Source organism: Myripristis murdjan, chromosome 21 (assembly GCF_902150065.1).
Source record: "Myripristis murdjan chromosome 21, fMyrMur1.1, whole genome shotgun sequence".
In the NCBI taxonomy this organism is placed as follows: Eukaryota; Metazoa; Chordata; class Actinopteri; order Holocentriformes; family Holocentridae; genus Myripristis; species Myripristis murdjan.
Genome location: NC_044000.1, coordinates 29,152,745 through 29,175,377, shown reverse-complemented (window position 1 = coordinate 29,175,377; position 22,633 = coordinate 29,152,745). Strand labels below are relative to the sequence as shown.

General features: G+C 44.5%; 1 protein-coding gene across 1 annotated transcript in view; it reads left to right on the top strand.

Moving 5' to 3' along the window:
- Positions 1–22,633, top strand: part of gypc (glycophorin C (Gerbich blood group)) — a 34,805-nt gene that overhangs the window by 3,071 nt on the left and 9,101 nt on the right. The window contains exon 2 of the mRNA XM_030081148.1: positions 3,193–3,318. Within this exon, the coding sequence (XP_029937008.1) occupies positions 3,240–3,318 (79 nt within the window). The 5' untranslated portion in view covers positions 3,193–3,239. The remainder of the gene's footprint in view (positions 1–3,192; positions 3,319–22,633) is intronic.

Genomic DNA, 22,633 nt, shown 5'->3' with positions numbered 1-22,633 from the left:
AAGTAAAAATGATTTTTTTTTTACCATTAATGATACATATACCATACAACTTTTTGACGAAAAAAAGTTCAGGGCGCACAAAACAGGAACATTCCCTCTTTTATTAACAACCTGCAAAGTGCTGGTACAGAGAGAATGAAAATCATGCAACATTCTAGTTCTGCTGCAAGCCCACTTTCACACAATAATCAAGACTGAACTGCCCAGAGGACTTGAATGAGTACCTTGATCACAGCTTTAGTACTCTCAACACTATACTTAACATATATGGTTTTCTTTTTCTTAACTGCTCTCACGCCCCGCGCCCTCTCTCCCTTTCCCTCCCTGTGCAGGGTTTCCTCCAGGATTCTTTGAAACTGTGGGGGAGGGCTTCAGCGTTAATGTTAATAATTTTTACCACGGATCTTTTGTAGCACAGAGGAGACATGCTGCTCAAACACTCAGTATGTAGTGTTAGTGTATGTTTATGAGTTGTCGAACATAATAAATCATCTTGCAGGAGTAGATGTTTACCAGTAAGCTTGACTCCAATCATTTAACAGTATGTTAAATTATTATTTGTTTTAAAAATGTAAATTACTTATCAAACAGACGTAACAATTCAACTACCAATGAATGAGCAGGAGTATGCATGTGATAACACAGATTAAAAAATAAGCCGAAGTGATACCTCTTCTCTGAATAGACAAGCTAAGCCAGTGTGCTGCTGTTGGCCAGTGAAAATAGAGCGGAGTGGCACCTCTTCGCTTTGTCACACAATCTATGTCAGTGCGCTGCTGTAGCCTAGAAAGTTTCTCTGCCTTTTGGACTCGTACGGTGCCGGTGCAGGTGTTGTAATGTTTTTCTTGGTGGTAACGAGCCCGACCGCCCCACCAAAGAGAGAGAGAGAGAGAGAGGGAGAGAGAAGTAACGAGCCTGTTTTGACAATGTAAGGAGTAAAAAGTACAGATATTTGTGTTCAAATGTAGGGAGTAAAAGTAAAAAGTTGGCAGAAAATTAAATCCTCAAGTAAAGTGCAGATACCTGAAAAATGTACTTAAGTACGGTAACGAAGTATTTGTACTTCGTTACTTCCCACTTCTGGTACTGGATTTATGGTTGTGATGATGAAGAGTTTATTTTTCTAGTTAGGGGTTTTACTTTATCTTTTTTTTTTTTTTTTTTACTTTATTGCAACGAAGCCCTTCACTTCGTTGCAATAAAGTTGCCGGAATCATCTCAGGAGAATGTGTTGCAGCTGGTTACCAAAGCAACCGAGCTCACCAGGTAACTGAAAAACCGCCCAACTGAAAACCACAGCACAGGTACTTTGTCACTTTTTTGCTTGTCTGCTTATCAGTTGTAGCTTTACAAACAAATCTTTTCAAGAATAGGCAGAGTAAGATAACGTACGCTGTGTTATTCTATTTTATTGTTTATATTATATATTCGCATTGCCTTCTGTTGGACTAGTAAAGTGATGAGTGAGGGGTACGTGTTGCTAGCTGTAATATTCCCTCTCTGTAAAAGCAGTGGTGGTCCAGTTGCTGCTGCTCTGTCGCTATTTCCTGAGGTTTTATCCCCAAAAAATTCTCCCTCGAGCTCGTTCATCCTTCATTTTTCTCCTGACTGTCCCTAAATGCACCTCCATCGACAGAAATCCTCACGAAAAGACGCCAGCATGTGATCCCTGAGCAATGCGGTGCAAAAGGCATCGCAGTAATTACTGTGCTCTTATCACCACAAATAATTAAAAATGTGGATCTGAGTTTGCCACATCAAGTGTAATGGTCCCTCTCTGTGTTGCAAAACCTCCTTGCACATGAAATTTCCAGTGCGTTGCCTTTCGGTGCAATTTTTTAACACTGAGTATTACAATAATTCCTGATGATTCCTTTGTCATATATACTAGGCAAAAAAAATTCTGCACCGCTTTTTCAATCTATAATTTCTCCCCTTTATTTATACCTAATAGTGTTGTATCTTATACCGTTGTAAAGCCTCATTCGTCCTCTTTCCAATGAGATACAACTTGTAAGGACCCTGCATTTCTGGAATGAGTGACAACGGTAATTGTGTGGGAAGCGACCAATTTTTTTTTTGACAAGATCTCTTGCAAAATTTTTTCAGTTGATCATTTCTCCCATTTAACAATACCAATTTGTGTTGTCTTTTGTACCGTTAGAAAGCCTCATTAGCCCCCTTTACAATAGGCTATAACTGTAAGGATGAGACAACACAGCTAAACAGGTGGGAAGCACAATATTTTATTCATTTTCTACTGGACCTTAGCAGCGTGTGGAACTTCCAGTTGCAGCAATAACAGCTTCACACCTCCTCCTCATGCTGATCCACTGAAAACACACTGAATGGGATTTTGCCCCCCTCAAAAAGGGGTGGAGGGGACATGTTTAGCCATGTTGGTCATACCAATCGATTGACAATCCTTACAACTTATTTCTCATTGAAAAGGGGACTAATGAGGCTTTCTAACGGTATACAAGACAACACCAATCGGTATTGTTAAATGGGAGAAATGATCAACTGAAAAAATATTGCAAGGGATTTTGTCAAAAAAAAAAAAAAAATGGTCGCTTCCCACACAATTACCGGTGTCACTCATTCCAGTAATGCAGGGTCCTTACAAGTTGTATCTCATTGGAAAGAGGACGAATGAGGCTTTACAACGGCATAAGATACAACACTATTGGGTATAAATAAAGGGGAGAAATTATAGATTGAAAAAGCGGTGCAGAACTTTTTTTGCCTAGTATATTTCACCGGCTTCCTGAAAGTTTCTTGGTAAACATTCATTTGCGAACTGCATTGCCTTGCAGTTTTTAAACCAAGCGTCTGATGTTGTCTCTGCAGCAAACGCCATAAAACAGGTGCTTTAGGTTCAATTGCTTGGTGGTACTCTCATTTTGGGTGTGTGCAGGGAAACTGTGGGTTTTAGCGTTGAGCCGGGCTACATTACGTTGTCACATCGCGAGTCTGTTGTATTTCAGCAAGTGAGGGGGGTGGGAATTGAGAGATTAAAGCAGCATTTCCTCTCATTTCCTCTCCCACAGAAACGCTTAACCAGGGAGCCGTGTAACAGCGTGACACCCTTTTCCTCCCAGGGCTCTCTCTCTCACTTTCACCCCTCACTCCAGCGCTCCCTCTCACTGTCACCATACCTATAATTTTCTCTCCTTCTCTCTGTCCTGTCAGCTGTCCCCCTCAATCCTCTCCCTGGACGCTGCAGAGACCGTGTTGGCATGGAGAACTCTTCAGTTATGGCATTTAGCCCAGCCCATCCTCCGGCACAAATGGAGGCCACGACACTACCCATGCCGAGTGAGTATTCCTCAACAGAGCCCCTGCCGTCCGCAAATCCCCTGTCATGCACGTCCACTGTTGTGCACAAATAACAGTCAAACCTGTGACCGAGCCAGAAACACCTGACAGTAATTCACACAGAAGTGATACTTGTTGCACTTGCTTTTGCTTTTGCTTTCTAAAAAACTCCACCTTAAAAAGTCATTCTGTGTCATCATATCCACTGTTAAAATTTTGTTTTTCTTCAAACAAGTGGAAAAAATCTGCCATTGTAATGTGATAATCCCATTTGTTTCCAATGCAAATCGATCTGTTTCCAGACTTTTCTTGAATCAGGTGTTTTTTTCTTGATACGAGCCGGCCGGTCTGCCTTGTTGTGCCTTGTTTCAGCAGAACAATATCCTGAAACAAGTGAAACCGCATTGGAGAAGTGGGATTATCTCATCTCACTGGTGGATTTTTTTTTTTTTTTAAGAAAAACAAGATTTGAAGACTAAATATGAGGCTAAATGAGTTGTTAAGACTGAGATTTCTTTATGTGTGTGGATTAAGGAGAAAGTGAAGTTCTTTGGTTTAGAAATGCTCAGGAAAAGGGGACAAGCGTGGCAGAAAAGAGACTAACTCTGAAGCAGATGACACTTGAAAAATCTAGCCACAGTTGAACAGAGATGTTTCAGCATCAATCCCAGACAAGAACACTGATAAGGCGGTTTATCAACTGAGAATATTTTCCAAAAAACAAAGAGAAAAATGTGCAAATCTGATCACCTGTTGGAAGCATGAGTACAAATTATAGATAAGTGAAATGTTAATCCAACATAAATTTCAATAACAACTGCAGCTGGTATTAAATAGGACCTGATGGCTGTGACTCTTTTGATACGTTTAATCTAGACAGCCATCTGTCTGCCAGGAGAACAGATAGTTTTTTTTTTTTTATTGTTAAACCTGCAGCAAGAAACTTTCCGGGTCTGTATGATTCGTCTGTTTCTCACGGCGCTAATGAAATGCAGCTTGATGGCTTTCATTACGCCACTCCAGTAGAACCCCATAAAGCACGACATTAAAGGTAAACTGGAACGCCAGCGCAAGAATCACAGACACCAAGGACCCGGTGTCGGCAATAATGCAAAGTGCAGGGGGTTTTATTGGTGGGCGATACGCTTCATCTCCACTGTGTGAACTCATTTGGCATCAGACCGAATTTGACAAATGTTTATTTATGTGTGAAAGTGCTGTTTAACCACATCAGCCTATCAAAAAGCGCGGCGCAAAGCCTTGATAAAACGGTTATTACCTTTTTTCAGTGGAAAAGATGCGACCACGATGACAGCGGTGGCAGCACTGCCTGTTATTTGATGCGTTTCCAGCTGTCAGGTTTGGTAGTTAATACTTCTCATTACCCAGCGACGGCACATTTTGCCCCAAATCTGTCCGTTTATCAGCAGTGTCAGGAGCAAGCAAACGCTTGAGCTGCATCCAAAATGTCCGAGACACTTAAATCCAGTAAGGAGGGAAGAGAAATCTTAAAAAGCCTGTTGTGCCGTGGCTGAGAGCCAGCGTGTTTCGACCGGCGTGACTGCGTCTCGGACCCTGATGAAGACCTGATCGTGGAAAGGCGTTGGCTCGGAGCCACCGCAACAGGCCTCTTAGATTAAATGTCTCTTTTCTCCTTATTGGATTTAGGAGTGGATTTGGAGGAGATACTGGGTGTTTTTTTTTTTTTTTTCGACTGAACCACCGCCCACCCATCTTGAACCCGGCGAGTACAGTACACTCCAGCCCATCTTGAGTTTTTTTTTTTTTTTTTTCTTCTTCTTCTTCTTTCTCCTAAATGTGAAAAAAGCTATAATGTGTTTGACATTCAGAAACGCTGACTCCAATGTGACTGTCTACTCCACCTGCACCGGGGGATAGAGTTTGGAAAATAGTGTGCAGACTGGTGTGCAGAGGGACGGGGAAGTACAACAGCAAACTGACTTTCACTGCAGCTCTGGGGACACACACTGCCGACGCACATGACAGCCGACCTTGTTTGGCCGTGGGAGAGAGAGAGCGAGTGAGAGAGAGAGAAAAAGAAAAAAAAAAGTGAGATGGGGCTGGAGATGTTTTGAGCATCTGGCTGGCAAAAAAAAAAAAAAAAAAAGTAAAGTAAGTGTTTCACGCTGAGTGCCTGAACCTTACTAGGTCAGGAGTCTTACAGAGAAATGAAAGACAAGCTGACGCCATCTTTCACCTGCCACTCCAGGTGCTCCCATTGTCCTGCCTGCGTTTTCCCGTCACTCTCCGCCCGTGTCTCCGGCTTGAATGACAGCCATTGAGACGCCAGACAGCGACCGGGCGACTCTTGTTGATTCCCCTTCCCCGTGCGGCTGCTTCCCTCGGGGTAGAGCACCTTTATTCAAATGGAGAGCGCCGGGGATTTTTTCGAAATTTGACGCCGGCACAATTGCGAGTGCACGGGGGGGTGACATGTTACTGCCAGCTGTGCCGCGAGATTTCCAGTTGGAAGGTCAAGCAGCACATTTGTATGAAACAAACTTGCAGGAGGAAACTATATGCATGACTTCAGCACCCTGCAAATGGCCACACTGCAATTATAGAGCAATTCTGTGACTCAGTGTATTGTATGTGGGGAAAAAAAAGAGAGAGAACAGATGGCCGGTATAATAGCAGTTAATCAACCTTTTCAGAGCCTGGAGCATGGAGTGGATAGTGAGGGGAGTGTCTGCTGAGTGACAGTAGTAGTAGAGGAAGATGCTGCGGCGGCTCTGGCACACTATTAAAATGGGCTTCCAGGATTTTGTACATGACTTGTCGGAGCGTGAAGCCTGCGCTTCAAAAATGCACAGAAGAGATTTCTCGTTTTATCTCGCACATAATCCCCCCCTTGTCTCAGAAAGGCCTGCAGTGAAACACAGCAAACAAAATGTTTGTGGCCTGATAAGGCATGCAAGAAATGTGCGCGCCATTGTGAAAAATCCTCCAGCCGTGATGCGCTTAATTTTTATCAAGCGACTGTCGCAGAAAAGAGGCGTGCAGATCAGTCTAGGTGGGCTGACACGGGGGGCCGGACACATTTGGTGTAAAATTCAGGTTTGTCTGGAGCTGTAATGTCATTTGATCAAGGCATCATTCTGTGTCACTCCCATCTATTTGACTCTGGATGTAAGTTTCTTGCCATAGTGCACATTTGAAGGTAATAACATAATGACAGCCATTACATTGCTTGGACTGAGATTCAGTCATATTCTTTTTAAATTGTGTATACCCACCTTGATAACCTGTTCCCTCCCTGTGATTTATTTTAAACTCCATTTTCAAGGCAGGAAAAGAAAAAAAAAAACCCTATAATTCTCTTGCACAACGTGGCAAATTACTAGCTCTTGAGCGGATTGGCAGCACTTTCTTTCTTTCTTTTGCACGTATCCGTCATCTGTTTAATAAAATGTTAAAGCCAATTTATACTTTTTTGCAAAGGCAGAACAAGCAGGTTGTCAGAAAATTCACAGCATCTATTCAGCTGCATATGCGGCGGCTGTAAATTATCTTTCAGCGGGTGCAAATCACAGCAAAGTCATTTGAAGTCAGTCAAAAGAAGCCCGTTAGGACTCAAGGTGTCCCTTCATGATAAAGATGAACTCTGAAGTCCCCGCTGAATGCGAAGCCGTGACTGAAGCATAACGCCTGACAGTCTTCACCTGGAGTCTGTGTTTCCATCGATTCGAACCAAAACCTCATCAGTGGCTTCACGTTAGGCCCACTTGCACCTTGCCTGTCCAATCCAGTCCTAACGCGTCAGTGGACTCGCAAAAAAAAAAAAAAAAATCAATACCAAAATGGCCGCAAAGCATGTCTTTTTCAACATACACACTTGCTCTCTGATGAGTCATGCTGGTAAAAACAGCTAAAGCAGACTTGTCTCAGGTCATGTTTTTATTCTCGCACAGTTTTGGCCATTGCTTTATTATACATCACTTAAATAACCCTTGTTTGCTATTGGCTTGCTGGCTGCAGATTCCTGTTTACATGCAACGCTTGATGTGATGTTTCCAAGGGACCTACGGCTATAACATGCAAATTTTCCCTCCTTGAGGCAGGAAGTGTATGATTAGCCCCGCCCGCCTCCTCATTTGGTCATGTTCCTGCCCTGACACTCGTCTTTGATGAGCTGTCTGCTGTGAAAGGCCATCTAATCAGAGGTTGAGATAACTGGCATCTGTAAACCCTTCGCAGGCACCGAAGAGGCAAACATGGTATAGTAAATAAAGGAAAAAAAAAAAAAAAAAAAAACACGAAAGCCGCGCTGATGTTCACTTTGTTTTGGAATATTTAGCCTTACTGATTTCCTCTATTATTAGCGTCGTTGCGGCTACGCCCATGTGACACCGCAAATGGTGCACGGCTCCAAACAAGTCCATCCACACGAGAGTGTTTTCAGCGATATCTCTATAAACACATGGGCGGCAAAACCACACAAGTCTGCGCTATCAGAGCACAGGCGCTGAGGAGGAGCAGTGTGTTTCCTGTGTACATGCACCGCCATGCAAAGTACTGCAGTTCAAATAAATAACAAGTGTTGCCACATCACATATAGACGCGCATCTTTACAGAGCCGACCCGGGGTCATAAGCATCCTGAACAACCTCTCTATGTCACATCCACCCATCCCCTCCCCTCTAGTTGATGCCAAGTAATGATCAACCTACATCTGTTTTATATAACAGCATACTTATAGCTCATTTCCACTATAAAGAGCCATGCCGTTTGGCCTTGGAGTGTTTCCATTGCTTATGGTACCAGCGGGTCGGCGTCATAGAATTAGAGAGGCGCGCTCGTTGCCATGGAGTTGTTATAGTAACAAGAGGAGCTGTCAGTTTTGGCCTACATTAGCTTTTTGCTACTTTTTTTTAATGGAAAAATCTTGTTTGAATAAAAAAGCCACCGGCCGCATCAGGCGGGTCGGCCGCGGCACCAGTCGGCGTCAAGCAGGCCGGCCGCGGTCGGCCTGTGTCGCGGCCGGCCCGCTTGATGCCAACCGGTGTCGCGGCCGAACCCTGATGCCATCATCATCATCTTCACAGATGCTCTGCCATCTGCGCTTAGTGGTCACATTTCCATTTCCATTTGTAAGAAAAATGTAAACTGGGCTACACAACAGAAAAACCCAACAAAAAACTCAGCAAGCAAATCAATTTCTTCCATAATCTCTCCAGAAACTAATGTTTGTGAATAATAGCCGACTGGCTGAAGGTTTAATGGTTGACACTTGTCACTTGTCAGTTTGTAGCAGCCTGGTTAACTGACATTCTAACGGACCAATCACGAAGGAGATCATATTTAGGCCCGCCTCCGCGGCCCCGTTCTAGCCAGCACCAGATGTCAAACCGGGCTGAAATCTTTCACGGTTGGTTCACGGAACCAAGCGGGCTGGTGTAGTGGGCATGAATGCGAAACCGTGAATTTCACGGCACGGCGCGGCACGGCGCGGCACTATAGTGGAAAAACGCTATTAGTGTAACCTTGGGCAACAGGGTAACACGGGTAGGATGGGCCTTCCTGTCTCCTGCATGCACGTGTTCAAGCAAACTAGCCTAAGAGCAAAAATGAGAAAAGTACAACTAAACCAGACATTAGAAAAGGCCGGGGTCAACAGAGGCGAGCGACGAATCACCAGAGATGAACCTCAGGAGGAGGAGGAAGAGGAGGAGGAGGTCTCAGACGCCGCTTATCCTGTCGCCACTCCCAAGGAGATTTCTTCAAAATCTTCAAAAACATCTTCAAAAATCCACAAACAAGTCCAGCCGCCCATCATTCAGCCCTCCTTGCACAAGAATCTTCAGTTTTGTCTAAATTTTCTTGTGTTTCTGTTCCTTAATTTGCAGCCTGGTGCACTCACACCTTTGCAACGGGGATCATTTCGCTTCACAGACTCTGGGACTCTAATTGTGAATAATCAGCCTGCATCCTCTTGGACTGCATGTAAATGATACTGTACCTCTGTAGCTCTGGAGCTCTGCAGCGAGACAGTGCATGAGATTTTGGTCAGAATCCATCAGCGTGAAGTAAAACGGTGTGCATGAAAAGAAACAGTCCAGGGTCCGCGTTGTTATGCTTTAAGCAAGTTAAGCAAGCATTAAATTAGCCATTGCACTTGACTGCTAATATCCCCAAAGTGCTAGTTGGAAATTTGATTTAATTGACAATTACTTGCCACCATGCCTGCAGGTACACTTCCGCCTCTGAAAGATGATGCTGTGAATGTGAAGGCTTTCTGTGGGCTGCCAATATACCTCTGTCATAAAAGTTGTGGGTGATCATCATTAAAAACAACTTACCATATCTTCAGCTGACACTCAGGATAGGATAACACTGCCGACTGTGCACAGTAACTATGTGCTGTTCATTTTTTTATTTATTTATTTATTTTTTTATTTACACGTGGTGATGTTTTTAAATGATCACCAAACAATTTACAATAACAGTGTTTTTAAACCATGAAGTCTAAGGGCCCTATCTTGCGCCAGACTCCCTAAACCCGTTATTTGCGGATTTAGGATTTAGGAAGAGGCGTTCCCCCGTAAAAGTTGCTATCTTGTGCACCTCCCGCTATCCGCAAAACACCTGCGCTACCTGCTATATTATGCATAGGCGTGTTTTGGGCATTACGCCAGTTAAACCAATCAGTGTGCCAGGTGCCATTGCCTTTAAGGGCAGGATGCGCTATCCTTAATCCTAAATCCTAAACCTGTGATGGAGAGAGGGAGGTAGATTTTCTCAGGGCTTCTACTGAGGCTAAAGCAAGTTGGCTTTATATACATATTATATATTATATTATAGGCGAGTTAATTTGGGAGGTGGAGCCACATGTGTCCAAGTGGACGTGTCACAAGGTTGTACTGATTGAGTAAAATCCCCGGGTCACACCACACACACACAAGAGGCAGAGGTGGAACTATGTGTAAACTAATTTATTGACAAGGTAGATCGGGCAAATAAAATATTAAAAATAAAAATATAGCACAGCTGCTGGCTTATGATAAAACAATAAAACGTGCTGGCGTAAGTGTCCAATTAAAACAGTCTTTCCTCTAAACAGTCTATATGAGTAATATACTCAGTCCATTCCGGCAGCGTCCCGGTATCAGTCCGACCGTGTGCGTGGCGAGGCTCCGTCGGGGCGCGCATTGAAGCCGCCTGGACGCGCTCTCCTAACAGCCCACACTTTAGGGATAGCGGATAGCGGGTGGTCCTGACCACCCGCTATCCGCTTTCCCTAAAGTGTGTGCGCAAGATAGCAACTTTAGGGATAGCGCATGAAACACGCCCACGACGCACCTCCAGGCGCAAATGATGCAGTCGGCATAACGGATAGCGGGTAGCGGGTGGCGCAAGATACCGTTTAGGGATAGCGGAAGCTCCTAAATCCGCAATTTGCGGGTAGCGGGTAGTGGCAGCGGATAGCGGGTGGCACAAGATAGGGCCCTAAATGCCAAACTGTATCTTCTAGGAGTCCAGAGGGTTGTCATCTCATCCTCCCATTTACAACTTTAGTGATGACAAACTTCATTCATTCATTCATTCATTTTATTTATTTAAAACCTGGGAAAACACGCTCCTTTTCAATGGTGCTGAGATACACAACAAAACACTGAAACACAACTAAAATCAAACAGCAATAAAAGACGAATACATGCATATATCAGTTTAGAACAAGGTAAAATTATCAGTGCCAAAAAAAGTGAAAGTGTAGGAGCTGACAGGGAGATAAATCAGCTTGACACAATAGTGCAGCCTCTTGCCAGCCGCCAACACAGTTAAGCGTGACATTGTTTTCAGCCTCACAAAAAAAAAACAAAAACAAAAACAAACAAAAACAAACATTAAAATGTCCTTTTCCAGTTCAGAAAGCTGTTGGTGGTATAACTTCATGATGATCACCCACAACTTTAAAATCATTTTTGAGAGACTTTCCCTATTGGACTGTGTTGAAGTCGCTAAAGCTTGCCGTGATGTTGTGTTACATACAATTATAAATGATGGGACTCAACATTTTAATGCCGCCGGGGTTGAAAAACACTGGGCCGATAGTGAAGTGAATGTAGCTGTAGATATAAGGTTTTATTTCAAGTATGAATAATTCAGCGGTTCCTTTATTTAATGGACATGTTGTCTCTCTATTGTTTAACCCGCTGCTTTGAACACACGAAGATTGTTCAGACAGTTTCAGGCACGCGAATATGACCAGGTGCACGTCCGGGATCATTTATTTCCTTGTCGCAGGCCATTTGCAGGGAAGCTGAAGTTTACATTTAATGGGTAGTGAAATATAATGATGTGTTTTTCCGACGTTCTCGCCGGAGGCTGCGCGGCTCAGATGTGACTGTGTCCCACGCACACACAACCTATACTCTGTGTGCCACGTCTGCGTGTCAGTGTGTGTTTTTCCACGCGTCTATCCGTCAACACACCTTTCCAGCCGCTCATGATGGCTATTGAACCAAACAAGAAAGCTGTCTGGGGCTGTGGGAGCAGAGGGGCTTAGGTGTCTGCAGGATGATGCAGTGCCCCGGCTGCCTTGCTCTGTTTGAGCCCGGGCACGTCTGTCCTTCTGCAGGTTTTCATTAACCGGCTACAGAGCTGAGGCTTGTGCGCCCGTCATTAGCCGCACACCTCCACAGACTACATTTCGCACACCAATATCTGCTCGACATCTCCATGATAATAGAGCCATTTTCGCCCCTTTATGAAATCCTGACCCGCATACGCCTCGGCTCCGGCTCAGACAAAACAGGATCTCGGCAACTCCGACGTGGCGTCATGTGGAACCGGAAACAATGGAAGACGTTCTTCAGTTTTAACATGAAAGCATGTGTCAGACGGAGCCGAGACGAGATGACAGTGGAGCTGACCTTGGCTTGTCTGGGGCTGCCAGAGATGACGAACCAGGCCGAGGCTCCTTAGTGAGAGGTGGTGAGGCAGAGAGACAGCGAGGCGATTTTCAGATTCGCCTCTCTCGCTTTCTCTGTCAGTGTTTTGCAAGAAACTACCCGGCAGGTAGAGGAAGAAAGAGGGGGTGGTTAGGAGAGGAAGGGGGTGGGGGGGACAGATAGAGAGAGAGGTCATGAGATGACAGAGCGATAGGGAGTTTGCTGGCTGGAGGAGGGAGACTCAGTCAGACGCTGAGAAATTCAGAGTGACAGAAAGAAACAGTGGGTGTGAGGCAGAGAAAGTACAGCAACACACTCGGAGTGGACAGGAATGAGACGGTGAAAAATCGATAAGTAAAAAGTGGCAGCAAAGAAGAGTGAGTCTGATAGAGAGCGGGGGGAAAAAAACAGCTGGAATAGGAAACCACCTAGTCCCAGCTTACTTGGAACAGGATGTATTGCGTTTTGCGAGTTGCGAGCTTTGGAGGCAGTTTCTCCTTCTGGGCGAGGGGAGGGGGGAGGGGAGGGGGAGAAAAGAAGAGCTTTGGTTAAGATGTATTTGTAAATCAGTGGGGAGGGAAGAGCGCAAAGGCAGAGATGGCGTCTGGTGTCTGTTTATCTTTGAGCCTCCAGAGCCTCCTCCCCACTTCATCCTCCAGTCCTGCTGCAGAGATAAGAGGGCAGATGTACAGTAACCTCAGCAGACACTCCCTGCTCCTTATCCCTCCTGCGGAGCCAGGCGCTGCACCAGAGGCGGCCCGTCAGCGGGGCGTGCCAAGTGTCCAGCAAGCCTCCCAGATCTGTCTGGGTACCAAAACGCACTCTGCAGAAATGATGGAATAATCTTAGTGACATAAGGAGGAGGAAGAGGAGGGGGGATTTCGACATGTTAAGAGGCGAGAGCAGGCCACACAATTTGTGAATCCTTGAAAGTTTCCGAGGGACTTTAAGCTATAATATGCAAATTTTCTCCTTGAGGCAGAAAGTGTATGATTAGCCCCGCCTTCCTCCTCACTTGGTCAAGTTCCCGCCCCGACATTCTTTGACGAGCTGTCTGCCGTAAAGGGCATCTAATCTGAGGCCGATAGAACTGGCATCCATAAAGTCTTCACAGGCAGTGAGGGAGCAAATATTGTACGGTGAGTAAGTTATAAAAACAAACAAACAAGGTGTACGCCTCAAAACGCCCCCAGTATCATTCAAAAAGCCAATTTCAGGGCAAAAAGAGAGAATAACAGCCACGTCTGCATGGACACCCATAGGTTTTTATAACACAGCTCCATCCACATGGGGCTGTTTTCAAAAATACCTGTGCACACCTGAACATGAATGCATAGCCATGCTCCAAAACTGCCGAAAATGAAGTTCGGAGATGAAAATAAGGGTGACTCATATGGACAGATGATGAGTTAGGGCTTCTAATGATATAATGACAATCATAAGATATCAATGAAAGCAAATGATTGAAAACAGCCGATAACATTTGTCACGACGTTGAGAGTCGCAGCTGCATCAACATCTCCTTATCATCAGCGTTATCAAATTGCACCATTCTTACCGTCAAAAGAAAAACGGTTTCAAAATGTGATTTCAGAGACCAAAAAATGAGATTTTGTTGTGGAGTGTAGAAAAAAGCAACAAAAAAAGACACTGCTGTGTGGATGTCATCGATAGACATGAACCGATCATGTCTAATATTACTTATGTAATGATATTTTAATGTGAAAAAGTTTGGTATTTCAATTAACTCAGAGAATCCTCAGTTCAGACAAAGGCTCTTAGATTTTTGTTAAAACAAATAAACAAACAGATAAAACTCAAAAAAAAAAAAAAAAAAAAAAAAAAAAACCCCTCATCATCCCCTCCCCGCCACGCTGTGTAAAGCTCAGTTTGTTTGCATCGTCTTCGTAATTCAGCCGCCTCTCTGTGGTCTGGCCACTGTAGTTTGAACAACAGAGGACAAGGCTTTTTTTTTTTTTTTTTTTTTCTTTCCTTGGCTCATCCCCATAGGCAGTGAGGCAGCAGGGAGCACGAGACCCCGCTGCACCATCTGTCCCCAGTCAGCCCCGGCCACGCCTGAAGCCAGTCATCTGATCCTGTCATAAGATTTCATGGCCATTAACAAGCTGGCCGCGACGCCTCGCCTGCCCGTGGTCCCGCTCAGCCGTCGGCCCGCTGAGCCTTTACGAAACACAGAGCGAGAGACAACAGGGAGAAAGTCCTGTCCTCCAGTGCTGCAGAGACGTGTGGTGAGGAAAGATAGGGAGTGGAGAACCTCCATTCCACAGGCCCAGCCAGATACAGCTGCACACAAAGCAGCCAGGAAGAAAGGATGAGAGCTGAAAAGCCCTTTCCAGGACAAATGTGTGTCCGAGTATCTGTCTGTGTGTCTGGGTCTGGGTCTGTGTGTGTGTGTGTGTGTGTGTGTGTGCTGTCTTTTGCTGAGCTGCAGGGTCACCCAAACACAATACAAACTGTGAAGAGGGACTGGAGTTTCACAGAGTCTGACAACACTCCCTGGAGGATATCCTGCCCTAAACAGGAAGTCACCGCCACACTGATACCATTGTTCAGCTTTCATTAAGCGACAATTCACAGAACACACGGCTGAGCGCACACACCGGCCAACTAAAATAAAATCAGGATAGCGTCAGGATTAAAAATCGGCGTGGTCCTATGTTTTCCTCAGATCCATCTCCGCGATGCCTGCAGCCTTTTGTCCCCCTGCGACCGTGGATCATCAGAAGTCTCATTATTGCTCATAAGAGCTCTTGAATCGAATATGTTTCTCACCTCGCAACTGAAACGGTTCCTGCATAAATCTTCCACATTCACATCTCCTCTTGCATCAGATTATTTTGCCTTCCTGAGATTTCATAACATGATTAATGTGACTCATGCTTTTTTTTTTTTTTTCTTTTTTCCTGATTAACATGTCCAAGGGTTCCTCAGGTGCTAATGGTGCTCAATAATTCCTCTTCAGTTCTGTTAGTGTTTTTCACACCACACTATATATATATTTTTTGTTCTGTTTTGTTTGTTTCTTGCATGCAGGCTCTTTGAAAATGACTAATGACGGCCTTTTCCTTCTTATGACTGCAAGCACCAGCGAGCCTCCGCCGAACAATCACTGGATTATTTCCAACCTCTAAATCTTCTTTGATTAGCTTTAGTGGCAAATACTGGCACTCATCCATTTAAAAGGTGCAGACAGCAAGATCATTTTTTTTGTAAAAATATATATTTATTAGCCAAAGGATTTGTCTTCACCGAGCATGTCAGGAGTGGTTAATCCAACCTCTGGATTGTTTACTCCTTTATTTATTTTTTATTTTTTTGTTTTTTTGTTTTTTGTTTTTTTTTGGCCAGGTGAGAACAATGCCACCTGAACTCCAGTGGCACCGAGTAAAAGCATCGAGTCGCCTGGAAATGCAAGTCTCATTGTTCCAGGAGTGCTGCAGTGCCATTTGTTTGGAGTGAGAACGTAATCCAAACCAACAACAGGAAACGGCCCCAGAATGCAAGGGTTTCTGGGTAGAATGAGATGGATGCTGATATCTGATAGTCACCTGGAAAGCCTGGGGAGCCTGGCACAACAAATCGAATCAAGGGCAAAGTCCGGACAGACGCTCGCGCTGAGCTCCGTCTTCATGTTATGAACCACAGGCAGGCAAATGAGAGCAAGTCCGTCATGCTCAGAAGGGCACACAATGTCATCTTGTGAAATCAGTAAAAAAAAAAAAAAAAAAAAAAAAAGAGACTATACATGTGTCTAATAGCGTAAAAGCCCAGTTTTTCATTGACGTTACCAAAAAAATGGAAACATATTTTTTATAAACGATGCTTAAAAATGAAACCATAAGACGATACAGTAAGACGCAAGAAATATTAAGTGCAGCACGTCAGGCCAAAGCTTGAATTAGGCAGCAAGCTTAGAGGCTCTTGCAGCCAATTTCACATTTTTTTCACCAAAGCACTATCCTGTTTCACTGAACTGAAACAGCGATTATATCTCATTAAGAGGAGCCGCTCAAACCTTTCATCCGGCAGCCTGCTCCCTCTCTGACTGAGCACCAAGCTTCCTAAGCTGAATAGTCGCTCCAGTGGCGCGCTGGATGGGATCGAGGTGCTGTATTTTCTAAAAAAAAAAAAAAAAAAAAAAGAAACATTTTTTTGATTCTTGGAAACTAGTCGAAGATCTCCACCCACAGTCTTGGCCTCAGACAGACTCACTTTGTCTGTCCGCTGTGTGTTTGAGGAAATGTTCTCAGATTCAAATGTACCTGCATCTTATCGCCGGTGGAGGCCGTGGCCACAGGTGGGGAAGTGATCATGTGCAACACTCAGACACCAACAACGCTTTACTGCACTCCCTCCTCGCCCCGTCTCCTCGCTGCAGCTTAAACTTGGGCACACTGACACCGCATCTTTCCCCTCCAATGTGATAGTAAATCGGGATTTGATTGCCTGGAATATGAAAGTAAATTAGATTTGTTGCAGCACAAAAGGACTGGCCCAATAACAGGGTAGAGGCCTAAGTGAATTATGTAAGAGGCTCGGCTACCCAGGCTGGCTGTAAAAGTGAACTATGCTAATTACGCTGAAAATAAATCAGGGCAAGGGTTATGTCACACCGTCCGACCTACCTGTGCAGTGGTACCAGGGAGGCCAGCTGTCATCTTCCAAAGGCCGTCTCTCCGGGCAGGAGCCTCTGACATCGAGGCTGCAGGGGTCGGTAGAAGACTGCCATGGCAAAAGCAATCTCTGCTTGTAGTACGTCTATTGCTGCAGTGAGAGGCTTCATGGCAACACAATGCACACTCAGTAATTTAGTCGCCCTGTTGGTGAAGCGCTGAATTCCCAGTTTGATGCAGGAGCTATTAAAATTGTTGACGGTGATCTCTGTGATCCGGGGAGCTACTTCATTGAAATTTCATTCGGTGGCAGGATTGGCCTCTCGACATCGTCGGTGGAGGTGAAGTGGATAGTATTGGATGTGCAGCTGAAATGAGGGGGGGAAAAGGCAGAGAGGACTTGTTAGATCAGTAAATGTGACCTCATCCACGCGCCGACCCGGGCCTTCCTCGTCAGGGTCAGAATCAGAGCCGACAGGAGCGTAGGCCTCAAGTGAGTTTGCAAAGTCATTTAGTGGCTGTGACTTTGCTTTACAGTCCATACGAAATCGATCCGTTCGATCTCTCTGCCACTAAAGTCATCTGGGTGCCTGCATCTTCCATATAACCTGTGATATAACCAGGTGGTGGTCAGGACGTAACGGAGATAAGTGGAGGAGGTTAACGAAGAACGGTTCTCAGATTATGTCAAGAGTATAACATAAATCAGATACATCTGGAAATTGTGATGGTATCGATTCATACTCAGTTAAAATGAGTGATTTATCTCATGAAATTAAAGATTTACCGAGTTGAGGCTGTTGACATAGTAAACTTGCCATAAAAAGTGTTAGGGTTAGGGTTCGAGATGAAAGCCAAGAAAGAAACTTTTGAGGCCTACAACTTTTTCGCTAAATGATTTGATTTGAATGAAGACACAAATTTGAAATGAGTTTCTCACGGCGTCCTTTGGTGAAGTTCTGGCATTTGTCCCCTTAAGGTGTTGTATCTTTGGTACAACACAGAACCTGTGACTTTCCTCTGGGTGGGATCAGTCTGAGGAATCACAGACCAGGCAAACACAGCATCTTAGTGTCTAATCTACATTCTCTCCAATGCTTGTTTTGTCTTGCTGACTACCATCTGTTGCTCACACGCTAACATCATCTAAAGCTTCCTATCCACTTCATGTGCCCTGCCCATTTCTGCTGTTGTGTTTGTATTTCTGGCTGGTGGACTTCATAGCAAAGATGCTAGCTGGTGTGGATGATCCAGACGAGGAAATGCTGCATGGATGTGCCCAGTTCCTTGTCCTTGTACAGGATAGCCATGTTTTCAAACCTCCAGTGGACCACACATTCATGCATGTGCACATGTATGCACTTATGCATGCAGACGAAAAATTGTTTTGTCTTCGAAAATCCACCAAGACATTGTTGAAAACTGTACAATAACTGTATAATAACAGATAACTTTTAGAACAAAACGCGAGGTGTTTGTCCGTTTGCACAGCTGAGTGTGACCCACCCTCTGCCAGCTGATCTGTTTTAACACAAGACGCCACATCTTCTGAGGGGCGCAGCGTCGAAAGTAGAGGTCAGACAGCTTCAACCCTGGCACCATTAGATTCAGCCAAAAATGCCAAGTAATTTTCAGTATAATATGTGCATGTTAACAAACTGTACACGCTCTACCAGGTGAGCCACCCGGGCGCCCAAAACGGAGACATTTTAGTGTTTTACAGTAATTTGTTGGGACTTGGGACACGCAGCTTGAAACCAGGACAATACCGGACACACGGGACATCTATTGTTGTATTCTTGCATTAAAATTAGAGAGAGAGAGAGAGAGAGAGAGAGAGAGAGAGAGAGAGAGAGAGGAGTGTCTTATGTTTTAGACCGACATGACGCTGGCAGTGGAAAGACCTAAGCAGCGCCACATGTACAGGTTGCTTAGAAAACTACTATTAGTAAGAAAAAAAAAAAGTTTTCTTATGTATTTCCACAGGAATTATGGCTAATATAGAGTCCTTCAAATGTTTTAAAAAATTTTAACAATTACTTTTCTCTGGTGCTTGGGACTGCCAAAGTGTACGTTTCTGTACTGGACGTGCTGAATGAGTGAATGATTTTAGCTCGGTTGGTTTATCCTGTAAAACAGAAATATCAGTGTTTTCCCAAACCGTTTCTGTTATTACCAGTCAGACCAGCAGAATAGACAGCCAGGCCTTCCAGGTTTATTTTCCAGTATAGATTTTCTCTGTGTTCCTCAAATATAATGTTCTTTTCAGTTCACTAAATAACAGCGTGGCCTACTGACCTGTGGGCCACATACAATTTCCCAGATGTCACCGACTGAATATTATTTCTCACTTGAATTTTTGATGCTCACCTCAACTTGGTGAAGACATCCCTCTTGTTGTGTTTGCTGTGCCGTGCGTAGCCCGAGCATGAGCGTTATCCTCACTCGTGTTCTTTATTATTTTTTTTAGCTGAGTGAAACATCAGCCTGAATCTTCCTACACAATGCAGCCAACTAATTCCACGAGTGGCTCATAGACACAGAGAACAGATGTAACCTCTGACGCCTCCCACTTCTCTCTGAAAACAAACAGAAAATATCCATCATTGTAAGAATGTGCTGCATATGGCACATGTGTGAAAAGGGAAAAGCAGGGGAGGAAGTGCTAAAATATGAGGCTTGAAATCTCAACCAAAGTGCGATGATACTCCATCGCTCTCTCGAGTTTCTCTTGTTGTACTGTCAGATTTAAGGTCAAACTGTGACGTTGCTCCTTAACAAGTGCTGGTGTGGGGATTGGGGATGGCCTAATTTGCTGCCCTGACAGCCCGCGGGACCGCTGAATAAGTGAGGCTTACACGTCTGGAAGAAAGAGAACTCGCTTTGTGCTGCACAGAAAGAGACGAGCGGAGAAACGGCTGAGACGTTGCAGGTGATGTTTTATTGAGAGCCTTCCTCGTGGTGGCGGCATAATTATTAGATTTATCATGCGCTAATCTCTGACTCGCAGTGTATTCTCCAGCAGCGTGATGATAACGCCGCCTCGAACTGGAAGTGCTTTGATTTTGCAACAGAACTAGCGGAGGGAGTCTGGGGAGTCTGAGCGAGGCTGGATAGAGAGCCAGCAGCTGAACAAAGTCAGATACGCTACAAAGCTTAGGAAGAATGTGGGGGGATGAGGTAGATAAGTGAAAAAGGTGTGGACTGCCAAATATTTGAGAGGCGGCGTAATGGTGCAGTACTGATGGCCCACTTGTGGATAAACAAGAATGACTGCCAAGGTGGTGCTGCTCTCAATCCCCTCACATGCATCGCTCATTTCAACCCCCCCACCCCCCTACGACCCCCCCACCCAACTCTCCACCTCCACACTTCCCCTTGGCCTGCCTCTGTAAACATCTCTCCACAGACTGTCAACTCTTCCAGTTTACCCAGTGATGTAAAAACCCCTGAAAGTGCCTTCACTAAAATAAAGGCGGCCATGCCATAATAAGCCCCGCAGTCAAAAAAAAAAACTACAGTTATTTAAGTAAACGTATCAAAGCATCAGGAGCAAAATACAGTTCAGTATGAAAAGTAAAAGTCGTCGTGAAGAATGGCTCCTTTTCGTTTCCAGAAAGTTGAATTATTGCTGCATTAAAACCTGCAACAAATCTTGTGGCAGCTCTGTGTCCTGATGGCAGGTTTACACTCTAACAATGCATCACATTCAGTGTTTTGCATGTAAAAAGGCTGCAAATTGTCAAGTAGAGATAAACAAAGCTGAGTTGACAGAGTTAAGTTTCTCAATGGTCAGAAAATTAATCGATCAGAATTTTTATAAGCAATAAATAATAAAAATACTAAATATCTACTGGTCACAGCATCACAAATGCTAAGATTGGCTGCTTTTCTGGGTTTCATGTAATATTTTTATTTTTCCTACTCATCAGAAGGCAATTTCAAGAATCACTTTGGGGAGCTCATTAGGGGCATTTTGCACGATTTTTGACATAATCGGCAGATTAACTAATCTAGGAAGATAATCATTAGATGCAGCTCAGGTGCATTAAAAGTATAAAGTCTCACACAGTGGAAATACTTTAGTTCAAAACTGTGCTTAACTCCGGTAGACGTACTTCCTCTGATTCCCGTTACAGTCGGCAGCGTGCTCATTGTGAGTGAACGGCCTTGTATGATGGTTCTGTGGCTGTATTTGGAGATACAGGCCCCGCTCCCCGGGATGCTCCCCTTTATGAGTCCGAGCTGCATGCTAAATATTCAGCGGGGGGCCAGTCGAGGCGCCCCAGGGATATGCAGAACTGAACCCGGGAGACACATATCATTGAGATATGTAACATGCATAATGCAGGAGGTGAATGTACAGAAACGTACCAGAGCAGGAATATTGATTAATAAGGAAGCAGACATGAAGAGGCGCGGGCGGTGGAGGAGCCGGAGCAGCAGTCAGAAATGTGGCAGGTAGAAACCGCGGGGATGAATGAGGAGCTGACAGCTTAAATGGACCACCCAATCAGAGATGGCAATATGTAGGTTCATCTGACACGCCGGCTGATCCGGAGCATAGCGGCACTCGAGTTGTCTGCCTTAACTGGCTGGCAGGCTCCTCTTCATTAATGCATCGCTCCATTCAGATCTGCGCTCTATTCCAGAAAGGATTTCCTTGAAGAATTGTCACCGGCAATATTTCCATGCCACAGTAACTTGGCTTCTGGTTAAGGTCTTATTCAGGTTAAGCTGTTCGTATGAACTCTTGAAACCCTGTGATTGAGTCTTTCTGCTCACTTAATAGAAAACCCTCCTTCCTGGTGGACTGAGCAATAGTGGCTTACTTCTAAAAGAAATGCTCATCCCAGTAGTAATTGGCACACTTTTTTTTTTTTTTCCCCAAAATGTATTCATAATGCTGCGCCAACTAACTGTGTTACTTTGTGCAGAAAACCAACAGTAGTAAGATGTTTCCACGCCTCAGCAAGCCATTTAATATGGGAGTAAGCCAGGCATTTAATCAGGTTTCTCGTAATCAGAGTATGAGCTTAAGCAGGTTATTCTAACCCATTTATCATGTCGACCCAAAATCAGGTTACTTGCGCATGTCGAGCCATCTGCTGAAATGTCTTTCGATGATGTGTGTGAACGTGGCAACATCAGGAGCAGTGTTAGATAATGTGCAGGTTGTTATGATGGCAAAGAGCAGAAAATAACCACAGAGGCGTAAGTGGGATCAGGGGTGAGCGCCGCACAAAGGCCTGATGTACGTTCCACCTTGTTGCTCCAACATACATAACATGGGCTATCTGCTGTAAGCTATCCGCATTTATCTAACTTTCCCCACCGACGAGGAAGCGCATGTTACAGTTAACAAGCAATCCCTGCTGCCCGGGAGCGTTCCCTTAAGGACCAATTTTCTGATAGCATCTCTCATACAATCATGCCACGAGCAAGAAGAAATACAGCCGTCTTTTCAACCGGGTTGATGAAAAGTCTGATAGCGCAAAACCGAAAATATACCAGTACGTTGGTAAAAAACCAGTCGAATCTGCCTGCAAAGTTTTAAAATTCAACATCCCAGCCCAGTCACAGGTGGAAAGACTCCAGGTGTGATGTATCCCGTAGAGCTGTGGAGACAAAAAGGGCAGAAATTAAAGAAAATGTTTTGTTGCCAAAACGACTCCTTTTTCTGCAACTTTAATTTTTGGGATAAATTGTTTTTTTGTCACCAGCTGGGCTCTTTTTTTCTGTTTCTGAACCTTTGAGCTTACACATCTG